This window comes from Seriola lalandi, unplaced genomic scaffold, assembly GCF_002814215.2.
Source record: "Seriola lalandi dorsalis isolate HSWRI2012SDOR001 ecotype SW California unplaced genomic scaffold, Sedor1 jcf7180002054912, whole genome shotgun sequence".
Classification (NCBI taxonomy): domain Eukaryota; kingdom Metazoa; phylum Chordata; class Actinopteri; order Carangiformes; family Carangidae; genus Seriola; species Seriola lalandi.
In genome coordinates, this window is record NW_019525464.1 from 639,705 (window position 1) to 662,750 (window position 23,046).

A 23,046-nucleotide genomic window follows, 5' to 3' on the forward strand; every position below is an offset into this window, starting at 1 on the left:
ATAGCTACTACCTTTGTAATTACCAAAGCTGTGCTCATTGCTGCCCATTATTAGCCCCATTTTTAACGAGATATTATTCCATTATTACCTCGTCTTTACCGAGATGTTGGGTAAAATGCTCCCACAAATCCTATAAGCCAAAGGAAAATTATCACAAATCCTGTTTCACTACATTCTTGAATGAGGGCTGAATAATTCATGTTTGGCAGATGAGATGTGTATAATCACTAAAGCTGTCGATAGCCCAGCAAAACATCCTGCCGGCTGCCTGTAAATGCTTATAGGTCCCTTTAGATTATATGCAGCGTTCAGAGAAATGAAGTGCTACAGTAAACCGGGCAGTGTTTCTCAATCATTCATATTGACGTGTGCTTCCTTGAATTCAACCCAGCATTTGGTACTAATTGTCAGCCAATACCTCGGCTCGACTCGGGCTATCGCCGAGCAGAGGTCACTGAGCCCCCAAAGCCTGCTAGGCCACGCGAGGTATCATATGAATCTTTATCGGTACCACACAGAGGTCTGAGGCCGCTCTGTTACCAGATACTATCTCTGTACCCTTTGATATTATTGACGCTGTGGTCTGTGTTGACTGAACTTATGCACCCTTCACAGTCTGCCTGTGTTCTTGAGGGGGTTTACCGCACTTTTAAAGGTGCTATACGTATGTTTCTAATGGTTTTATTGCGCCACAGCAGAACGTTTGTGTATTTTTTATTTTTTTATTTTTAAGTTTTTTATCTTCTGTTATGAGAGAATAAAATCAAAGCATTATACTGAAGATCTCATAGATCAAAGTGAAGAAACGGTTGAAAAAACCTCAGAGTTGGAGAATAGATAGTGACAAATTTCCTGCTTTTAATAATTTCTCTCTAATGGCCTTTTTTTTTTTTTTATATGATACTGGTTTGAAGTTTCCTTCACAGACACCAACTGTTCTTTCAACTCTTTGGTGATGGAGGACTAAATGTGCAAGGACAGACATTTTTAAGCTTTCAGAGATCCATTATTGAATTATTATTGAATTATTCAGAATTTAATTTCACATTTTTTTCTTGTACTTTTGACAAAAGTTCAGAAAAAAACAGGAAGAACTTGTTCTGTAAAGGTAGAGGTAATTAAGTTATTTAAACCCTATAACCCTGTAAGAATATCAGGGGTTATCAGCGGAGGTGGTATTCAAATCTTTTATGTAAGCAAAAATATTAATACCACATTGTAAAAGATAGTCCATTAACAGCCAGTTATAAAACATCAAATGTAATATTATTCCTTATGCAGAATGGATCCCAGAGATATTATTGTATATTGTACTACTATTAATGAATGAACAGCATCTTTCTGATGTGTTTGGTCAAAGTGGAGATAGTTTTAACTATTTTTACGTGTAATCATACGTGTCATTTACACCGGAGACGCTGGGGACGTGTCCCGCCCACTTTGTCAAATGGCCAATTTTGTCCGCATGACTTAATTTGTTAAAAATGAAATGTGAACTAACAAACAAGAAAAGCTTAGATAATAGGTTTATTTACGCAATGAGAAAACATATAATGCAGTGTAAATGTAGGAAAACAAATGCACATTTTCCAAAAAAAATGTAGTGTAAGCTTAAAAAGAAAAATCCTGTTCTCTCTCTCGCTGACAAACAAACATACAGCATAAGGTTTCATATCATATTTAAAAGGTATAAATATCATATTTAAAGGTTTAAGTATCATATTTAAAAGGTGTAAATATCATATTTAAATGAGTCCTGATTGGTTGAGCTTGACTGTTGAACTCTTGTGACCTCTGTTTCTCTAACGTTTAAGAAGAATGCAGCATGAAAACAAGTTGAACTTAACATCCAAAGATAAGGTTGAATTATTGTCTTTATTATTGTCATTCCTTCAGCCTTGTATGTGTTGTCATATTTTAATGCAGTGATGTTGGATATTATTATCGCTGGGCTGACTCATGTGGTGCTTTCTACAGTGGATGTGATAGTGTCATTGTTTGGTTGAAATGGTGTTGCAGCTGTTTGGATGTGACGCATATGGATGAGTGTTACTTGGGTGGTCAACGTGCATTTTATGCATAAGTATTTTCATTCTGTCGACTAGCAGTAGCCTCGGCTGTGTCCTTTTGATGTGCTGCTATGTAATTAATTTCCTGCAGTAATTAGCTACTTTGACCTCAGGCCAAACTCCCCATTACATTGCCTAAAACTACATATGTTGATGCTTTTGTGTGTAGTGTAGCTAATCAATCAAAACACACTACACACACACTATTTTTTGAATATATTTTGATTTTAATAAATATATAAATTATATATTCTGTTTTATAAATTACATAGAATGTACAAAGTAACCAGTAGCTCCAGCCGTCTGCTCTCCAGATACGTTAAACTGTTTAGTATTTCCCTCTGAAATGTCTTGAAGTCCTTGTCACAGTTGGTCTGTGGGAGAGCTCAGTCAGATGTGGGGAGCACCAAATGCCCCTTTAAGCCATGTATGTGAGTTGCACTCTAACTATTTTTTAATTACATGGGTTTGATCCACCCAGTGAAGAGGATCAGGTCAGATTGAGAACCCTGCTCCACACGGCTCTACCCTTCGCCTATCTCTGTTGCATGTTCTATTTTTACGAAAATCCCTTTGGCATTTTTTCATATCCAACTGTTTATACATTTCCTGAGACTCGATATCCAAGAGGAAACTCAGGCTTCCTCATATCTGGTGAGCCATGTTTATTTGATTTGGGGCGTGTAGTCATTTTCAGGTGCAATAATGCCTCTGCTACCAGAGCTTAAAATATCCATCCCATGTGTGGTACAAAAGGCACTTTGTTGTGATAATTGATTTCTTTGTGGAGCAGCATCTGTTTTGTGCACTCAGGTTAAGGTGGGCTTGCTAATGAGCAAAGGAGAGCATTGGGGGAAAAAAGGGCTGCATATACAGTATGGCTCAGTCGATTCCACTGAATGTGATGTGTAGCTGACGAAGGGTGGGTGGTTTCAAGGACCTCATGTTATCTCACCTTAAAACGAAACCTGTAGCCAGGCAGCGTTTCTGTTTCACTCTTCAGGCGGTGATGTTCTTGAATTCAAAAGACCTATTTGTGTGAATACGTCGACCATTTTGATTAAATGATGAACATCTAAGAGGACAAAACGCAGAGAGAAAAGCTAATCCTGAATCTACACCTGTGTGCAGTCATTAATTTAGTAGGATGAATGGTTAAGAGGAGGACATCTTTTATTTTTCAAAATGAAAGGATAGTAAATAGTGCAAGGATATTGGAAAAAATAAAGCATTAAAGGATAAGGTTGGCAATATTCTGTGTTTTTTATTGCCAATAAATCCTGTGAAAAGACCAAAGCTAACAAAGAATTGATCCTACACACAGGTAGGCTACTGTATGTGTAACCAAGTGTGATGTGCTGTAGCTTCCTCTGTGTCAAAGGACTCCAGTGTTGCTCTGTCTTTATAGTAAATACAGGCACTGTAGTTTATTTTCAGTTGATCCACCACACAGTTCGTTGTTTGTTTAACAAAAACTGTCAAATAAATATAGTGAAGAAGAAAGAATATAAGAGTAAAATATTTCCCTCTGAAATGTAGTTGAAGTTTAAAGTGGCATAAAATGGAAATACCCAGGTACAAGTACCTCAAAATTGTATTTAAGTACAGTACTTACAGTAAATGTACTTAAATACTTTCCACCACTGCTGATGTAAGTACTTACCCTTCAGTACAGATGTATTTTATTATTGTTCTATTACCCAACCACGTAAAACTACTGAGTTCCTGAGTGAAAACAGAGGGGCGCTACTTAAAAGGCTAATATCCAAAAGGCAGAAGACTAGCTAAATCACCACAGCCATGCAAAAGACTATTAATATTAAATACTAAACTCCATATTGATGTTAAAACATGTCTCTACAACAACTAATCCTCTATCGCCTCACTGCTCATGACTGAGCACCAGTATTTAATAAATTAGATCGCATGTTATTTTATATTGGTAATGAAATGCCAAGCTAACACTAGGAATGAAAGGTAACATTAGTTAGCTAAACTGTAATTTAAGGCGTAATTTGGAAACTAGCAAACATTATCTAGCTAAAGTGTAATTTAAGGCTAAAGTTAGACTAGCTAACGTTAGCTAATCTGTAACTTAAGGCTAATATTGCTAACATTTGCTGTAAGTTACAGTTACAGTAAAGTAAGTTTTACACAAGCGCTAAGCATTAAGCTAATAGTGAACTGTCATGAACAAGCTAAAAGGAAAGTTTTCTATGTGCAGACTGCAGCTTCATTTGCCACAAACATTTGTAAAATTAGAACTACAGCCTGAGAAAGCCCCCACCCTCCTCTCAGCTGCGTTACCCGCAGCAGAGGAATCGTAGTAAAAGATTCTTCCAGGTACGAATATATGAAATATATTGTAATATTACGATTACAGATAAGAAGGATATATAAACGTTTCAACCCCATGAACTGTTGTTTTTACCTCTTTTGGCAGGGGTGTTCAAATTAATCAGCGGGATCAGATTCCCCCAACCCGCCCCCCCATAATTCGAACCCTGGTTCTAGTGCTGTAAATACTCACTAGAGCACCAAATGTCTATAAATCAGCAGCTGAAAATAGTCCACAACAAACACACTACTTACTCTTGTCAGAGTAACATTTGCTAAAAAACTAAAGTGCCCAGCTGTGTTTGGAAATGACTTCACCTCACCTCTTCAGGAGCAACCAATCAGCCGAGGGCCACAAAGAGTGTAGGCGATGTCAGAAAGTGATAATGATATGACAAACTGACAAACACATTGTTGATTTGGGTCTTTTTGTGGGATAAGAGAAGTGTCAACACGCCACTTCTTTTGCTCTGGAAAAAAAACAAACATCATCCTAGCAGTTGGATGTGCAGTCAAGATGTACTTAACGTATGATTTCAAGAGAGATTAATGATCCCTCTCAGCTAGCAGTCATGTACGTGTGTTCAGATGCTCGTCCGGGGTTCATTTGGCTATTAGTTTCAAGCCCATGAGACTTTGCAGACAAATGAGCCTTCCTGACTGACAGCCGTGGCGCTTGGCTCCAGACCGAGACTGTAAACAACAACACAGTCTGTAAGATGCACATTTTGCACATGGAGAACCTTGCTCTGCGCTCACACACCTGCCAGAGATTCATGGTTCACCTGTCAATTTGAGAACATGTGTTACACCGTCAAAAATATTGTCGGTTTGTTTAGCCTTGCTTTTGTTTTGTTTTTTTCTAAGATGTCAGGGTCTCATTTGTTGTATGCGGTGGTGTCGAGCGTAGAAGCAAAGCAATTGAAGACGCTTTTGAGGTGTAAGTTCACATCAGAGAGGTTTTGTCAGCTCTTCAGCTGGAGATGAATCGTTCAAGAAAGGATGGACGGATACAGATTGAAAGGCAGATGAGAAGAATGATCCTACTTTTGATCCCTAAAGGATCAGAAGTAGGATCTGGAAGACTTTTGACAGATTAAAAGTGCTGTGCTTGCATAATAACCCCAGTTCTTGTAGTGGTGCGTTAAGATGCCATGCCAACGTTCTCATTTCCCCAATGAACATCTGCAACTGCACTGCAGCTCAGCCATAATTTGAGTCTTGGACAAAACAGCTTGATCCACTTTAGTCACACTTGAAATCAGGATTAGAAGAATCTCTTGGCAAGCGATCTGAGAGCAGTCAAATCAGGTCAGTCGAAATTCACAGGGACGCCCAAAAGGAGAACGAGCTCATGCTGTCAGTTCTGCTGTGCTCTTGTCGGCCAGATGGATGGCCAATTGCCACTCCAGATGTGCTCAGAATCCATCTGAACTCAAACTAGAATGGCATCCAAAAACAAAAAGCCTCTCACACTCGAAAGAGCGAACTGCACGCTGATGGAGAGAGTACAGGGATAATTGTAATCAGGCTGGTGCCAGTTTTCATTACGTTCCCAGATACAGGCCTTAATGCAGCTTTGGACTCAAGTGCAGCCACAAAAGCAGAAGAGGATGTTGTTGTGTGATTCACTACTTTTATGGCAGGCAGGGCCGGTCAGAGGAAGATGAGGCTGACGGCTTTAGATCACTGGACTCTTAATCTGCTCCTGCCTGTTGGACGTGATGTAATCTCACACTGCAGGATTAAAAAGAACGCACACATACACACAAAAGCAGTCATGGCGTTTTTCTGTGTGGTTTTCAAGGGTCACTGCATGGGTTAATAGACTGTTTGAGGCATCTGAGAACTGGATAAGTGAGGCAGCCCTGTTATTTTCCCCCAGTTCTTGCTTTAAAACTCCTCCACCGACAAGTAAAGGTGCACTTTGAACCAACATGTTTAACTACGCCAGGATTCATTTTCTATTATTACTGTCATCTGAATAAATCAGAGCGTGGCGAGCAGCGAGATCTCTTCAGAACCATCCCTTTATGTTGTCAGATTTGCATTTGAAATATATCATATGAACTATATGGAACATGATTTAAATGGCATCTGAATTTTTTCCTTTTGTTTTTCTCTCACAGATACTTGCAATGGTCCTCTTGTATCAGCGTTACCCCATTCGTCCTTTCAGAGCTCCTCTCAGTCCTCGGTCAGTTACGCTGCCTACAATGCCAAGCTCAACAGAAGAGATGGTGAGTACAACAGACAGTACTGCTGCATGGATTTCAGTATTTCTAAATGCTTCAGTTGTGCGCCACCCATCTGCTGTACCAGCGGTTACTAATGAACATTAACAAGAGAGGCAGCAGACCAGAGAGCGCTCATCTGAACCATTTTCGTAATGGTCATATGGTCATTGTTTTTGAAGGCGATGACAAATGAGCTGTGAAGTATGAGGACTTGCTGCATTTGCCGCAGGCTGCAGCTCAGATGGACACTGTTCCACTGTTTCAAAGACATGAGGAAGAGATGGCTGTCTGTTTACCCACAGACTGAAAGAAAATATGTTTCCAACTACATTTCAAAACGCTATACAAATACAGCAACTGTTACAAAGCAAAGAAATTGATTTCATGTTTTTATTAAAGGCCCCATATTGAATAAAGGTTTGTGTCCATGTGTAGTGTGATTATAGATCAGGTTTAGCTTCTATATTAATACTGTGAAAGTATCAAAGCCTCAGTCCACAGAGAAATTCACACAGCCTGTATTCAGAAACTGAGCCTTAAAACCAGCCGTCAGGACTTCTGTAACTTTGTGATGTCATAACGAAGCAGTCACCAACCTGGACCCACCATCCAACCTTGCATGATTTAGTTTCTCTGTGTGTTTGCCTGAAATCTGTTATATTATTATTTATTCACTCAGAAAACAGTCAGCCAATCAGAAGAGAGGCTCAGAGCCTCCTCTCTTCTGATTGGCTCACCGACCTGTTGTTACTAGAGCTCCAGAGAGAAGCCTGAGAGAGGAGATGTAAAACTACACTGAGATGGTTTTTGATTCTTAAAACCACGAATATATCTTCTTATCGATAAAAAAGTTTCAAATAAAACACAGGGAAAATGTAAAATTTCGGACCTTTTTAAAATGAGTCATGGCGACTAAGGGGAAATGAGAAAACTCAGAGAAAATTGACTGCATAGCAGGGCCACAAAGGGGTCTAGGGTTGTTGTCCTAAGGGCTCTGGCCCCTCTTGGACCCACCCCAGAGCAGCCTGAGGAGTCAACTGCCATAAGCAAATCAAACAGCTACAGGCGATAAAGAACTAATAAATGACAGATGCAAAAAATTGCTTCACTGTGGCTATTTCCAAATGTCATATTATTAAAAAGGGAAAGGAAACAGTCTGATTGCTTTGACACAGAAAACTATCTTGTCATCATCTCCAGTCCCTCTCGGCTCAGTCACTCCTCGGGTGCGACTTGTAGCCTCTCAAGTAAAAAGGAACTGCTGCTGAATAAATATCACTCAACAACTACAGCTCCCATGAGCTTTGGCCTGACTACACATGCCATTAAAACCTGATCAGAGCTACAGTTGGCGAATGCTAACAAGGTAATCATCTTTGGAAAAGTGGGGAAAGTATCAACATATTTCCAGCAGGTGCATTAGTAGATGCTGTAAACATTTCAGAAGTGAAACAGCCGTTTTTCTCCAAGAAGTGAGGACCTCCACTGTGGCAGCTGCAGTGTAACTTCACCTTGAAGCCTTTTACAAACACTCCCTGTGTACATATCAGGACTTCATACATTTTTTGCAATCTGAGCCCGGTGCCGACTGAGCACAAACCACAACAATCCACTGTGCATCGACCGGACCGATGTTTGATGGATCCCCTCTGCTCTTCCTCAGGAGCAGGAGGCTGGTCCCCCATGGTGACTGACCAGGAGCCCTGGCTCCAGGTGGACCTCAGGGAGCAGATGGAGGTGACGGCTGTCGCCACACAGGGACGTTATGACAGCTGGGACTGGGTCAGCAGTTACCTGCTGCTCTACAGTGACACGGGCCGAACCTGGAAACAGTACAGGCATGAGGACGGAGTCGGGGTGAGTCACCACATGGATGCTTTCGTTTCAGCATTGATTATTGTATTATTTCTTGTTTTATGTCACTCATGAGAGGAAATCAACAATTTGGATTTGAGTGGAAATGATCAGATGTAGAAGAAACAATGTCTGAGGTTTATTCTTGCTGTCTCGCCGACAACTGCAAACGCAACACGCTGCAACGGCCCAAAACATTTCCATAAGGAGAAACGAGTTGCTAACGCTTGCTACGTTATCTGTTGCTCTTTTATAAGATTGTACAAACTATGGCCAAATGTAAAAAAGAGCACAAACCTTTTTAGGTCAGAAGGTCCGGCTGTAGGTCCGGGGTTTTGTGTGTTTGTTTTTCCATCGTTTCTCTATTTGCAGCGTGTTTGCTCTGTTTGTATTTGCTTTGTCTTCCTGCAGCACCTTGTTTTTCACTTGCAGCACCGTATTTGTTTTGTATTTTCGTACGTGTTTCTGAATCTGCATTGTTTCTGAATTTGCAGCTCATTTTTCCTGAAGTGTTTTAAGCCGTTGCAGCGCCTTTGACCTTGTAGGCCACCGTAATTTATGGTTGAATATTCTGTGCTTGAGAGTTACAAGACAAGATTGTGAGTGAATGAAGTGGAATATATGGAGCTACAGCCTTTTGAATTGATTAGCCTAGCTTAATGTAAACACTGGTTACTCTTAGCATTAACTGTAGACTTAGTTCTTACTGAATCAATCTACATTGAACCACTTGAACTTGAACCACTTCAATGTCCGCTTCCACGGTAGGACAACTGAACACTGACAACCGTAATAAATCATCTCAATGCCTTACAGTCGTATCCCTCCACCGATCTTTACTAGCACTAACTTTACAGGCAAAGTGGATAATGTGGGAACGATGTAATGTAATGAACAGAGTCCATTATATATCTACTGTCTCTGTAATGTAGTTACCATTATTTCAATTATTCCAATTCTCTTGATAAACCTGAGGTAATGTACACAATAAATCTTAACAAAAATTACATTAGCATCACAAGAACAAGGAGCTGTTCTCTGTTCGAAGAACCTCTAAAGAGCCCAAATAACTTTGTTTTTCATCCATAAACAAACCAAAATGTAAAAACATCAAGTTGTGTTTTTTTTACAGGAAACGTTTGGGACTATTTCTTTGCTCAAACCACTGCTAACTGTTCCCCCTCTGCTTCCAGTGGCTAATCACCCCCCGGCTGTAGCTCCATATTTAACATGAGAGTAACCCCAGCGTATCAATCTTCTTGTCCAATTCTCGGCAAGAAGGTGAATAAGTATATTTCCCGAGGTGTTGAACTATTAATTTGAAAATGTGCAACAGACAGCAAGGTCAGTGGATAATATTGAGTGGGCTGTGACGCTGGTGTATTAGTATTTATGGCAGTTTTTTATTTTATTTTATTTTTATTTTTTGCAGGATTTTTGTGGTCACACTCAGATCATAAACACTGACAGTAAGAATTAGATTTTGCCATCTGTCACATGAGATAACTGTTTTTCATGCGCCGCGCTCGGTGGACCAATTTATTGATGACATTGCAGCGCAGTGTCAGATAACATATCCTCTCACTCTTTCAGACACATTACAAAGTGTGGGAAGTATCTGGTGTCAATGCAATTATTCCAGCGCTTTTATTTTAATCCTTCATGCAACGCCACAAGACGTTAAGTCAGCCTGTGCAACGATTTAAAGTCTAAAGGAAATAGCCTCATGTTGGCACATGTAATTAATTCTTAATTGTGTTTGCCCCAATAATGTCAAAGGCTCCCTAACAAGATATTAAATTGTTTTTCGGTGTGTTTTCTACTCAGGAGGCAAAATTAGCACAGTGTGTAGTTGCCCACTGCCATGTCACTGCTGCTTTTTTTTTTCTTTCTTTGTGTTGAAATGAAAAGAGCGCAAAGATTTGAGGGTGAACATTCTTCCCAGTGCTGCGTGTTGTTTTGAATTATTGATGTTCCTCCACATTTAAAAATGCATTATCTAAAGCACACTGGAATGTGGGAATTAGAGCTGAAATCAAACATGAGGAACTCTGAGCCAAGTTGAAGCCAGGTCACAACCTCCCTCCTTTAAGCCCTTTATGAGACGTTACTGTCACTAACACGACAAATGTGTATTCATCCGCGTTAGAAAGTAGTTCCTGACAATAACGCTATTTACCCCTGTTAGAGTAATGCAGAATAAAAGCTGCAGTGCCCCAGCTAGTTTAGAAAATGACCCCGCCTTACAAGCATGCAGCATAAAATGAATTTAAGAGGGTTTTGATGTCTTTACTCCCTAAACAATTAAATGAACAGTTTTTAGATTAAATTTGCAAATGTGTCAAAACAGTCAGGCTCAATAGAAATTGCAAATTACAATGAATAACAGGTAGAATCCAGCTTGTTTTTGGGGAGAAGGGGAAGCAACATAGACCCAGATGTGATTGGTAATGCAAAGTTATTCATTAAGAAGGAGAGAAATAATACTGATACAAACAATGAATGAGAGTAACTAAAAGGGGAAACAGGGCAAACAGGTGCCGCTAAATCAAAGAACCGAATATAACAAGAACAGGATTCTTGATAAACAAGACTTTTTTTTTTTTTTTAACCAGACTCTCTAAAACAAAAATAAAAATGGGAAGAACTCCTCTGCACTGAAAACAAAACAGCCAAACAGCGGCCCTGTTCGCACTCAAACTAACAAAAGAATTTCCGATGTATTTCTATGTCACTGTGAGCTTTATCCATCCCTGGTCCAGTCCCCTAATTGTCCACTAGTACCTCACTTCTAATTCGTAAAGTCTACTACAAACTTCACAAAATTCAAAGACCATGTGAGGTACATCGGCGAGCTCGGTGTACGTCAGCCGCCCTGAGAGTGACGAGGCCGGCCGCGGCTTCGTACGCTATAGGTCCACATGTCTTCAGCTTGATCTGTGGACGGAGGGACTGTCCTGGAGAAAACCAGCCAGGTTATTATGACCCGCAGTTACAGTTTCTTAACGTTAACAGAGGGTTGACAAAAACGACCTGTTTGGTTGTTCAGGTTGGAGGACTTGTTGTGGCCAGTAGCTGTAGCCAATCACAATGCAGGATTCGCACATCCTACTTAGCATATGCACAATACAGCTGCGGCTGTAACGATAACTAAAAGAAAAGTTCCTTCATTGCGGAGGTTTGGAATATAACAACAAATAGTACGCTAACACTTGAACTGAGGTTTTAATGTGTAATTTTTTGTCATTTTAGATTTTAAACCCAATGTTGATTGATTCGTGTCAACAAAAAACAAAAATAACACAACTCTATTTTAAATTAGTCCCCAAAAATAAATATAAGTTGACAGTATGTCAAAGATGAAATGAAATATGTATGTGGTGTTCACTGAGACATTATATCCAGTGACTGATTTTTTGAAAGATCATGTTAAACGGCTCACAGCTTCTTCCACACACTGTCAGACCTCATATCATTATGTCTGAAAAAAGGAAGAAGAAAAAAAAAAAAAGCGGCAGTGCAGAGAGAAGATGAAGCATTTTGTGTCGATATTGCCAACATGACCTGCAGCCATCACCCTTTGTAACTGACTCATAAGAGAGACAAAAGAAAGATGCTGAATTTCTTTCAAATATTGAGATTCATGTCGCACTCGCAGTGCTGCACCGTAGCAGTCAAAACAGGCAGTGTCCTCTGAAACTTGGCACACAGTGCAGCCAGTACAGCGTGACTGGTTGTAATGCTTGACGTATTTGCTGATGTGTATTAAATGCACACTCACACAGAAAATTTAAACCAACCCCCCCCCCCAGGTCCTCTCTCGTGCACATGTGAACTTGAGTTGGTTGTTTTATTTTTTTGTTAAGATGGTGCAGGATGAATAGCAGCCAATTAGTCTGCAATCTCTGCGATGAAGCTCACACCCGAGCTGACTAACTACAGCTTTCACCAAGACCTTTGGCTGATACTAACCCACATCCGTCTGGCATTTTAACAAGTGAAGCTCAAAGGTAACAGCTCACTGTCAGAAACTGAACTGAGGGGGGACTAATGAGAGAGCAGCAGCTGCTGATATGACTGCTAGCTCACAGCCACTCTGAGCTAATGCTGAGCCAAATTAGCTCCACAGAAAAATTAGCTCCATAAAAAAAATAAAAAACCTGGGCTATGGGTCAATACTCCTGCTAGCATGCCCTTAGCCTGCTGCAATTTTTCAAAACAAAACAGTATGGAACAAACAAACACATGGTATAATTTATTATAATCTTTGTCCTGAGGATGGCGCTAGATGTTTTGCCTCCTGGGAGCATGACTGATTCTTCTGAGCAGATCATTAAATATGATGTTGGTTGTTGGTGTTAGACCAGAGATTTAGAGAAATAGTCAGCCTGCTCTCAACTTAGTGTCATCTAAAGAAATTACTTACCCACTGTCGTCTTCATCCTTAAGCTCCACCACTGGGTATTAAGACACTCGGAAAAAAAAAATTAGAACACTAGAAACGGAAATTAAATCACATATAGGCTTTGACATCTGTTAAAACATTAAATATGATTCACTTCCCTGTTTCTTTTTTTTTTTTAATCTGACCTCAGTAACAGTGTTGACGTCACCATCTGTTCTTGTCAGTGGGAGTGTTCTGAGCAAAGCCTTATTAAGTACAAGAGGAACATGTGAAACAACAGGATGGCACTCTTTTACAAGCCGATAATAACCTAATTAAGTCGGAGGAGAAAATCTGCAAAAAATGATTTATGTCTATGGAAGCTTTTAGGAGATGAAATGTGGACTCTAATCACCTTATGTGCTGTCAAACACGAAGAATGACTGACTTATAAAGACTCACTCTTGAACGTCTTCCCTTATGTGAAAAATTAGCCTCGTACTTGATGATACTTTCAAAGTAAACTCTCTAAAAAAAAAAAAAAAAAAATGTGAGAGCCCTCGTTAATCTAATTGCCAGTATAATATATTCATTCTGCTTCATGGTAATTTAGCAGTATGGTCTTTGCAAATATTCATAGGTGGGAAAAGGAATTTTTCTAGCAGGGGGGCCTGATTAACATCGTTATCCTTGGAAAGCCTTATTTAGAAATCTCTTCTAAACGAAGCTTTGAATAAATGTGTGAAACAAAGTCTCCTCCTTCAGGGGAATTTTAAACATTAATTTTCCTGCATGTTAACTGTTCAGGTAGATTGGGATCTAACGAGGATGAAAACGGTTCTGAACGAGCGCTACGGACTCATTTTCATTTCTTTTAACAGCACAATAACAATAACACTTCAGATTGGTCCAGCGCTTGTGATGTCATACAGCTTGTGATGTCATACAGCTATTTGGTCGCCATGTATAAAGATCGTTGAATCGGTTAAGGTGATTTTAGTGAGTTTGTTTTCTCAAAAGCCCCGAATCTTTTATAAAGTTTCGAATATAATTCAACTTGGTGTCATTTCCCCTCAGTGTCTCTGACTGGACCGGCAAATCAATTGAGCTCCTTTAGCCACTGGGGAAATATCGCTATCTACATGTCGCCCGGCAACTAGCGGCGCAATTATTTTATTTTCTATTTTTCAGTTTGGACCAAAGCGGTTGGACAGCTGACCGACTAACTGCCATCTCCAGAGCAACGCAGCATAAAAAAGATTTTGAGTGTGTAAAGGATAAAAAAAAAACTACAAAAACTTCTACAAAATAGTTTGTAGTTGTAAATCATCTTTTGTAAACCTGTAAAATAAATCCAAGTGTGTGCATGTGTACAACAGACTTCTCAGCTCGTGCCACGTCTTGTTTTTTCTGTTCTTTCCTACTCCTGCTAATTAGCAAATGTTAGCACACTAACACCTTAAACCGAGGCTGCGAACATGGTAAATATTGTCATATGTTGTCATTTGAACATGTTGCCTGCATTGTTCCCCAGTGCAGAGAATACACAGCATTAGAAGTATGAGATAGGTGAGATATTGAAGAAATATCTAAGATGTTGTTGATCCTGGTCAGGGGATTTCTGGCTGATCGAGAGGAGATTGGAGACTTCAGTAGTATTTTCACTCATGGCAAGGTCATGTACTCGTAGTTTTCACTGTGTCTACCCTCAGGCTGTTTAACTGGCCAGTGACCTCCTGAAACACACTGCAGCGTCTTCATAGCCGGCAGCAGGATTTATCCCCCAGTGAATTGATTAAAATAAACTTATGTGCCTGAGCTGTATGCAACATAAAGGAAAACTGACACAAGGGAGCTCATCACTGGAGAGGAAGAGTAAAGAGTCTTAATGAACAGGGAGGGAAACTGTTCTGCAGTGACAGAAACATAAATAGAAATAATGAAGTCACTGTGGGGTTGGGATTGTTTATGCGGATAAGGACCAACCTTGGTCCTCTGGCCCTCTGGAAAATCTTCTGCACCCTCAGGCCCTTTATTCAGAGACTTTGCCTCATCTCCCAGCTGGAACACACAGGATGTTCTGCTGTAAGTTTTTCCAAAGGGGGGGAAAGAAAAAAAACACAAACGTCACAGCTCGGGACGGCCTCAGCGGTATGCTCTTGCAGTGATATCTCTCTTGAATACTAATGAGTCATGCTGACGTGTGTGAGCATTGTTAGCTAATGAATCGTTAGAGTGACTTCTCTGCAGCCTCAATCAGAGCTCGTTTGGTTCATTAGGTTTTTCCAGAAGTTCAGATGGGAATTCAAGTGGAAAGAACGGGTTAATGATTACCTCAGCCAAGGAGGTAATGCTTATGTCTATCTGTTTGTCTGACGGATTACGCAAGAAGTGCTGAACCGATTTGCACCAAACTTGGTGGATGGATGGAGCGTGTGCCAGGGAAGAGGCCCATTAAATACTGGTGCTGATCCAGTCAAAGCGCTGGATCCAGGACTTTCGAATCACTTTCCTATACTTTGCGAGATTGGGCATTTTTTTTCGACGCGTTCATCAGTTCCTCAGGAAACAAAGTTTGGATCTTGATGTAAAAAATCAGACATATGAATGTTGTTGACATCTGTGACTCTGTACCATTTGGTGCAGATCCAGATGATAAACCGGATCTCACAGACTTCATGAACTGTAAACCAAGCCTTCACCAAACACTCAACATTTTGTTTACCTTGCTTCAGATTGGCAGACTATCCTATTCAAAGAAAACAACAGCTGTGTTTGTCAATCCTGAAGAACCTAAAGACTTTCTTTTCTCTCTTTTTTTTTTTTCCCCCCGTATCATGTGCAGTGTTGTCGTACGTGAGCACATTTCTCTGTCAGAGTTACAACAGTTTTGGTTTGTTTCACTACAGATTCTTCTTTTGTTTTTCTCTTCTTGTCATTGCTTTTTACAGCGGTTTGAAGAGCGCAGGGCTCCGCTGGAAAGAAGTGATGTCATGTTTTTGTAAGAAGCGAGTTTAACAACATTTGACGACAGACGGAGGCTTGATTGCTGAGGTTTCCAGATCTGTCAGTCAAATCAGATCAACCCACACCCACAGAGTCCTGATTGAGAAGATCATCCAAGATTTTAACTGGTTTTGACTGATAGATAATTCGTAAGGATATTCTTTTCCTGAACTGTAATTGTGATTTTTGCTCATGAATATTTGATAATCAATGAAATAGTCTTCTACTGCAGTGTATAACACATACACTGTGTGACAAACACATGTTTTCAGCTGCCTGATTCCCAATAAAACACCCAATTTTGATTTTCTGGCTGAAAGCATTTAGAAAAACCCCAGTGTTGTGAAAAAAAAAACATGCCTTGTTTTTCAGTTTGTTTTTCCGAGGCCAACATGTTTCTCTTATTTCATTTGCTCTAAACGCTGTTTGTAGTGCTACAGTAATACATTTTCCTCAACCAAATGTGTAAGCCCCCAGTGCCATTTGTTAATCCCTCCTGTGAATTACCGTGCATGTATAAATTAGCCTGGCCTCTGCACGTTTTTAAGACTCGAGGCTTCACGAGGCTTCACTCAGTAAATGGCTCAGAATGGGGGAAGCGGTGGCATAAATCACAATAACAGCCTTAACAGTCGCACAGTTGCCTTGATTATCTAGCAAGGAGCAGCATCCTGGTCTTATTTAATGATGCCGCTGCTTTGCTGCCTTCCGCAAGCGTCGGACGGTCATTTGTGCCGCTGGTCGTTGTGTTTCTGTTGTTGCGAGAAAAGCTGAATTATCAGCCTTGTCTGGCTGTGTTGAACCATTCAGAAAAGCCCGGAGCCCTGCTGTCAATGATCTATCTTTTTTCGTTCTTCATAGTACGAGTATGTATTGATCTGACGTGTCACCTGCCTAGAATCGGTTATGAAGGAGCTGGTAATCAGTCATTTGAGAGGAGAGGTTGTTTGTCTCCGTTTCTGTCTCCATCTCTCATTCTCTGTCTGTTTCTCCATTCATGTCCCCTGGTGTTGTTCGGTGCAGGCTGAAAGGTGGAGGGAGGAAGGGTGGGAAAGAAAAAGAAGAATGACATCTCACAATAGTGCTCAGGTTTTTGTTTTTAGTTCTGCAGGGGGAAAACACAATACGAGAGCCCTTATTTCGCCCCGGGCTGCCTCAGTGGTCATTTTTCCTCTGTCTCACATGGACCTGCTTGAACAGATATTCTCATATTTCTACACCGCACAACGATTCTTATCACTTTACATTAAATAGTATGGCCAAGGATAGGAAGAAGACATTGCCCTTGGGTTAGCCGTGTCAGCACTTTGTTGTTGTCTGTGCTGTTCAAGGATTGAGATTTTTATTCTGCTTATATTTCAAGTATTCAGCTAAAAGCAGACTTTTCTACTCCCCTGTGAAAACATTAGTATTCACTTCAGATCTGAGGTTATTTGCTGCTTCTCAGTGGAGCGTTGGTCACTTCTTGTATATGAGTCCTCTGCCGCCGTCACAGCCACATTGTCTCTCCCTCCCTCTCTCTCTCTCTCTCTCTCTCTCTCTCTCCCCTCTCCCCTCTCCCTACAGAGGTTTGTCGGGAACGTTAATTCAGAGGCCGTTGTCCAGAACAAACTGTCCCACCCAGTGAGAACACGCTTCCTGCGTTTCGTCCCTCTCGACTGGAACCCCAGCGGCTGGATGGGCCTCCGAGTGGAGGTGTACGGCTGCTCCTACAGTGAGTAACGCGCATCCTGCGGTTTAATACCGCACTAAGAAAGCTCTCAGGCCACACATCTGTAGTTACACCACCTTAAAGGATCTGTTGATTTACACGCCCCGCTTGCAGCCACACTCTTGATGGAGAGTAATGAGGACTATTTTCTCTCCACCTGCTTTCAACACGCTGTTTAATACTTCCAGACCAGCAGTGAAATGACTGATACAAAGACAGACAGGGTGGGAAACGCATACGCACAGTGATCTCTGCTCACATTCAACACTCACAACTTTAAATTAAATGTGCCAGCAGCTTAAGACAAATGTTGGACCATCTGGTGATACTTTTACTCTAGGTGTCAGCTGCTAGCAAAATGCTAAAACAATTCATATGAGCATCACCTTTTCACAGTGGAATATTATTTTCAACATGCATGTAAAAACTTTGTATGTAGCCTTGTAGACAAAATGTGCCATGAAAAAATGAAAGAAATTTAATATAAATGTAAGTTTTTAGTGAAAATAGTGACGTTCAATGACATGAACACTGTCAACGTTGCACGAATGTGAGTCATTTGGTGTAAAACCGGTATTAAATACATAACAGATACACAGGTAAATTGGACACAAGGAAAATAATTTCCTGTTTTATTTTGAAAATAATTTCAAACTAAAACAGGAAATAATAAATGCCAAACAGTCATTTTCGGGTCAGCTCATTATAGAGGTGAATTCCTAACTTCATATAATCATGATAATGATAGAGAAGAGAAGAAACTTTTTTTCTTCCTGTAAATTTCCTGCAGGAACATGATGGGAAAAATAATCTCAAAGGAATCTAGTTTTGCAAATAGTAACCCTGCAAGATCCCCAGTCTTTACAAAATCTTATAGTGTGTGACACCCATTGTCTTTAGATGAGAGAGGCTGTCAGAGTCTTATAGTGTGTGGTAGACATTCATAAATATTACTGCAAAGTGCAGTGGGATTTGGAAGAAGTACGATGACATACAAAAAGGTTGAGACAGATAATATAAAAACATGCCCAGTGCAGTTTAGATCATTTCTGTTCAGGTACTAATACTGATGCCAGTCTTAATGTTTACACTCATACTAACATAAGTGGGTTGGTAAATACTAAAATCATAATTTTGTTTGCTTGATCATCTTTCCCATCTTTACTTTATTATCTTGTCTTAACACCTACACACAAGACACCAATATTATTTTTAAAATATGTTAGATATTAAACATTTTTTCCGGTTGTCACAGCTCAAATACCTTATTATATCAGAATAACATGCTTTTCTACTTGAATCTATTCATGTGGGTTTCATCACTGAGTCATTGCTCTGCCGTGACAGAAAAAGGTGTCCCACATAATGGGCACAAAGAAAAAGTGACAAAGGAGAGTATGCCCACCAACTAGGTGGGCATACTCACAAAGTGCAGCGCACACTGGCTACCTTCAACTAGCGTTGTGTCAAATGACGCATCGTGTCATTTGAAATGTGTGACATGCAGCAGATGTGCCTCACAGACAGACAAAGTAGTCAAAGTACAGTAGACAGGATGTGCCAACGCTGGGAGGAAATGTGAAAATTGCTGCTTTTCTGGAGCATCAGCGCGTGATGACGACTGCGAAGACATCACCGGTGTGTGGTTTTCCACAGAAAACAATGCTGCTCTACAGAGGCAAAACACAGCAACTACATGTTCAGTCAAAACGGGATCTGTGAAAGAAAACATTATGCCATGTAAAGTTTGTTTTTGTTTGTCTTTGTGTTGCTGCACAGGCTGCAGTTAGTGCGCTCTGGCTTGGTAATCTGGCTGCTATAGGAGGAGACCCTCAGGGAAAAGGAAAATAATAATAAAATAATAAGTGACGTCACAGAGACCTACTGCCATGGAAAGAAGCTAACTACACAGCTAAGCTAATGAGGCTATATCAAGTAAGAGCTAGCATGCTGGATAGCTATAGCTAGCCTTAGCTACCTACGTTTAGTTAGGGATTAAGTTATTGATTTTCTGTTATTGATTTTTTTTAGATGAACTGAGATTGTCGTGAGGCAGTTTGTGATTCCACATAATCACATAAGGCAGCAGCTAAATCAGTTCATGATGGACAAGAGGAAAAAAACAAACAGCTAAACTGCTGCTAAAGGCAGCTAGCTAAGCTGCTCTCAGTAGCTGCCATCTAATTTTTTGACTGCAGTGAGTTTTATGTGATTTTGTGATTAAGCAGCCTTTGCATTAATACTTAAATGTATTTAATTGTAGATTAAAGTGCCGTATTGATTTCAGTATAAATATTAATAGTACTTGGACACGTGGAAACAGAGAAACACTTTTATAACCCTGTTCCTTCAATTTCAATCCATCTGCACTGCAAGTGTGTGTTGCCGTTAATGCTCAGCTGACTAACAGTAAAGAAAGCTGTTTTGATTCAAAATAACATTATTAAATTGTTATTTTGGAATAACTGTCCTAAAAGGTTGAATAGTAAAAGACCACATTAAAATAATTCCATACTTGTGATTTCAATGAGAAGCGAAAACAGAACTCGGACCTCAGTGAGTGTACACCACGTGATAAAAGGAAAAGCTTTTTCACACACACAGTGAAATTAATAACCTGAGCAGCCCTCAATAAAAATACACGTAATGGGGATTCACTTAGACACCTCTCCCACGCGTTGTGAGGCAGCACTAACTAGATGAGCCGGTGAATTACTGCAGTGTGAAACACCCTCAGAGCAGCCCACAGTGAGCAGTTTTATGATGACCAACCACCAAACATAGTGAAATGCATTATTGCATTAATATTTGTACTCTGCCTTATTCATGTAGATTGCTGTAACAGCCTGGCTGTCAGCACTGCTGCACATTAAAGCAGTGATTAACAGGGCTGCACGTCTCCTGACAGACTACAGGAGAACCGATAAACCTGTGAAGTCTGAGCAGTTTAGTGTGAAGAAACTTTGTATTGCAGACGTTTTTGACGTGTCACAACGGCAGGCAAAGCACAGGTGGCTCCGTTTCATTAAGTGTGAGGGTGAGCCATGTCAGTGAGGGAGCACAATCCCTCCGTGCCCTGGAACTGGTTCTCCTAAATTGAATGGAGCCAACGTTAATGTAAGTGAAACAGGTCTATCGACGCCACTGTGGTAAGAATGTGCAGACTTTGATGTTACTTAAATGCATCTACAGGAAACCAGTATTACCACTGACTGGATTATACTGCTGCAGTGGGATAGATGCATTACTGAACAGAAAGCCAGTGGCAGAAATTAAACCTGCAATGCAAAACTTTTGTCTCCCCCTTCTGGCAGAGAGAGTAATTACTGACAGCGCTTGCTTCGGTCCAAGACGATAATCTACTACTTAGGGAAGAGTAAATGTAACGGCTACGAAGCCTACTCCGAATATTTTACAAATACCAACCTTTCCACGAGCGGTAAGGCGACAAAAGCTTTGTCCTACGAGGAAAAGTGTAACCGATGGTAATCCATATTTGTGCTCGCCACAGATCACTTTCTTATTTAGACTGTATTCCTTCTTGTGATCGCTGAGTTTCTTCTTTATCTGGAGCATCAGAAACTTTTCTTGCACTCTTCCTAGGTTTTACCACCACAGGCTCTGCCACTCTCCTAGCTGCTGAAGCTTACTGTCTCCATACAGTTGCTACTCTCTTCATCGCACTTTGGCAGTGATTTGACGAAGTTTTTACAAAATTTCAAGAAAAAGAGTAACCTTGCAAGGCAGCATGATTTCTCATTGGCGACGATCCATCTTGCCAGGCTCCAAGCTAATCGCTCGTGGCCAAGCCACAGTGGTTTGGACCGAGTAGTGTCTTACTGGCAGCTGTGGAGAAGCAGCTGTTTTTGTATATGCAAGAGTGTCTGTCAGGTGCAAATATTCCATACCAAGACGTCCACCAACATGATAACTCGAGCCCATTTTACACAGAACTAAAACCCGCTAACACCCACTAACATCTGGCTTTTGTCGTCAGTGACAAAGGCCGCAATTGAAATTCACTCCCGGCGGAAAGTACTCTGCTGCAGTTGCGTGTATTTATTGTCTCTTGCTCCGATCAGCAGTGATGTAAACATGACATGACCTCAAAAAATATATATATACTACATCGTGTGATAGACAGATGGTTCATCCAATCACCTGCCAAATTTTTTTTTTTTTTTTTTTGAAAGGGCCTGCCCTTTTTCAAACATTTTCCAATGAAGAGTTTCCAGATGGTTCTGTGTATCAAACCATCTGGTGCCTCAGGTTAGAGACAGAGTATTTACTGAGGGGGGAAAAAAGTAGTTGTAGTAGTAGAAGCAACAGTATTAATAGCAGTAGTGACAAGAGTAGTAGTAGTACACCAGCTTTACATCTAAGCTGGTGATTATTGTGTTTGAATTGAAGTTTCTGAGCCTGTAACATTCAAAAAATAAATTATTAAATACCCACAAAAAAAAAAAAATAAGAATGAATGAGAAATCTGACTTTCTTCAAACGGAGCAAACCAACTCAAAGCAAGGAAAGCAATGAGGATATTTAAAAATGTCCAAAGAACTGTCTCCTTGAAAATGAAGCAGATCAAATTGTAGGGGACATTTTCCAAGCAGTGACACTATACTAACTACATTTTAGTGCATTCTCCACAAGCATGTAGCAATTCTGTCTTATTACACACTGAAGGTTTTTACAGGGTGTCATAGTAACCCAAGACTTTCTCTGATTTCCCTTTTTAGAGTCGTACGTGGCAGACTTCGACGGCAGAAGCTCGCTGCTGTATCGGTTCAACCAGAAGTCCATGTCGACGGTGAAGGACGTGATCTCTCTGCGGTTCAAGAGCCATCAGGCCGAGGGTGTTTTGCTGCACGGAGAGGGGCAGAGGGGAGATTACATCACCTTGGAGCTTCACCGGGGAAGACTGGACCTCTACCTCAACTTAGGTGAACTGTGCTTCACAGACTTTTCTCTTTAATGTTTTATTTTCCAGAAGAATTCTGTCTGAAATGCGAATCGTTGCTAGATTGTGAAGCTATGAAGCCTTTAAAAATATATGTAGATGATTTTCGTTTTCATGATTGAGCATTATCGAAGCAATGTCTTGGATCTCATGTGTCCATCTTAGCTCATTTCCACCGAGTGACAAGAGTTTTCATGACATACGGAAGACCAAAGTTCTGTCCCCATATTGTTAAATTTGTCAGATGAAACATTGGTCACGTTGAAAACTTTAAACCAGCAAATATTTGACTTATTTTTTTTATTTAATTTTTTGGAACATTTTATTTATGGTGGTTTTACATAGTTAAAACAGACTTACAAAGCATACTCATATAAAATAAACAGATTCAGGACTTACAGAAAGAACAATAAGCAAGTAAATGAATAAATCTCAGATATGATAATAACAAAATCCCCTCCTGCCCCACTCCCCTTAAAAAACATAAA

The 23,046-nt window shown here is 40.3% G+C and overlaps 1 protein-coding gene across 1 annotated transcript in view; it reads left to right on the plus strand.

Annotated features, from left to right (window-relative positions):
- The window catches only part of LOC111673172 (contactin associated protein family member 5), an 86,800-nt gene that overhangs the window by 11,788 nt on the left and 51,966 nt on the right, over positions 1–23,046 (plus strand). Inside the window, exons 2-5 of the mRNA XM_023430849.2 lie at positions 6,536–6,646; positions 8,307–8,500; positions 17,454–17,601; positions 22,338–22,541. Coding sequence (XP_023286617.1) covers positions 6,536–6,646; positions 8,307–8,500; positions 17,454–17,601; positions 22,338–22,541 — 657 coding nt within the window. The remainder of the gene's footprint in view (positions 1–6,535; positions 6,647–8,306; positions 8,501–17,453; positions 17,602–22,337; positions 22,542–23,046) is intronic.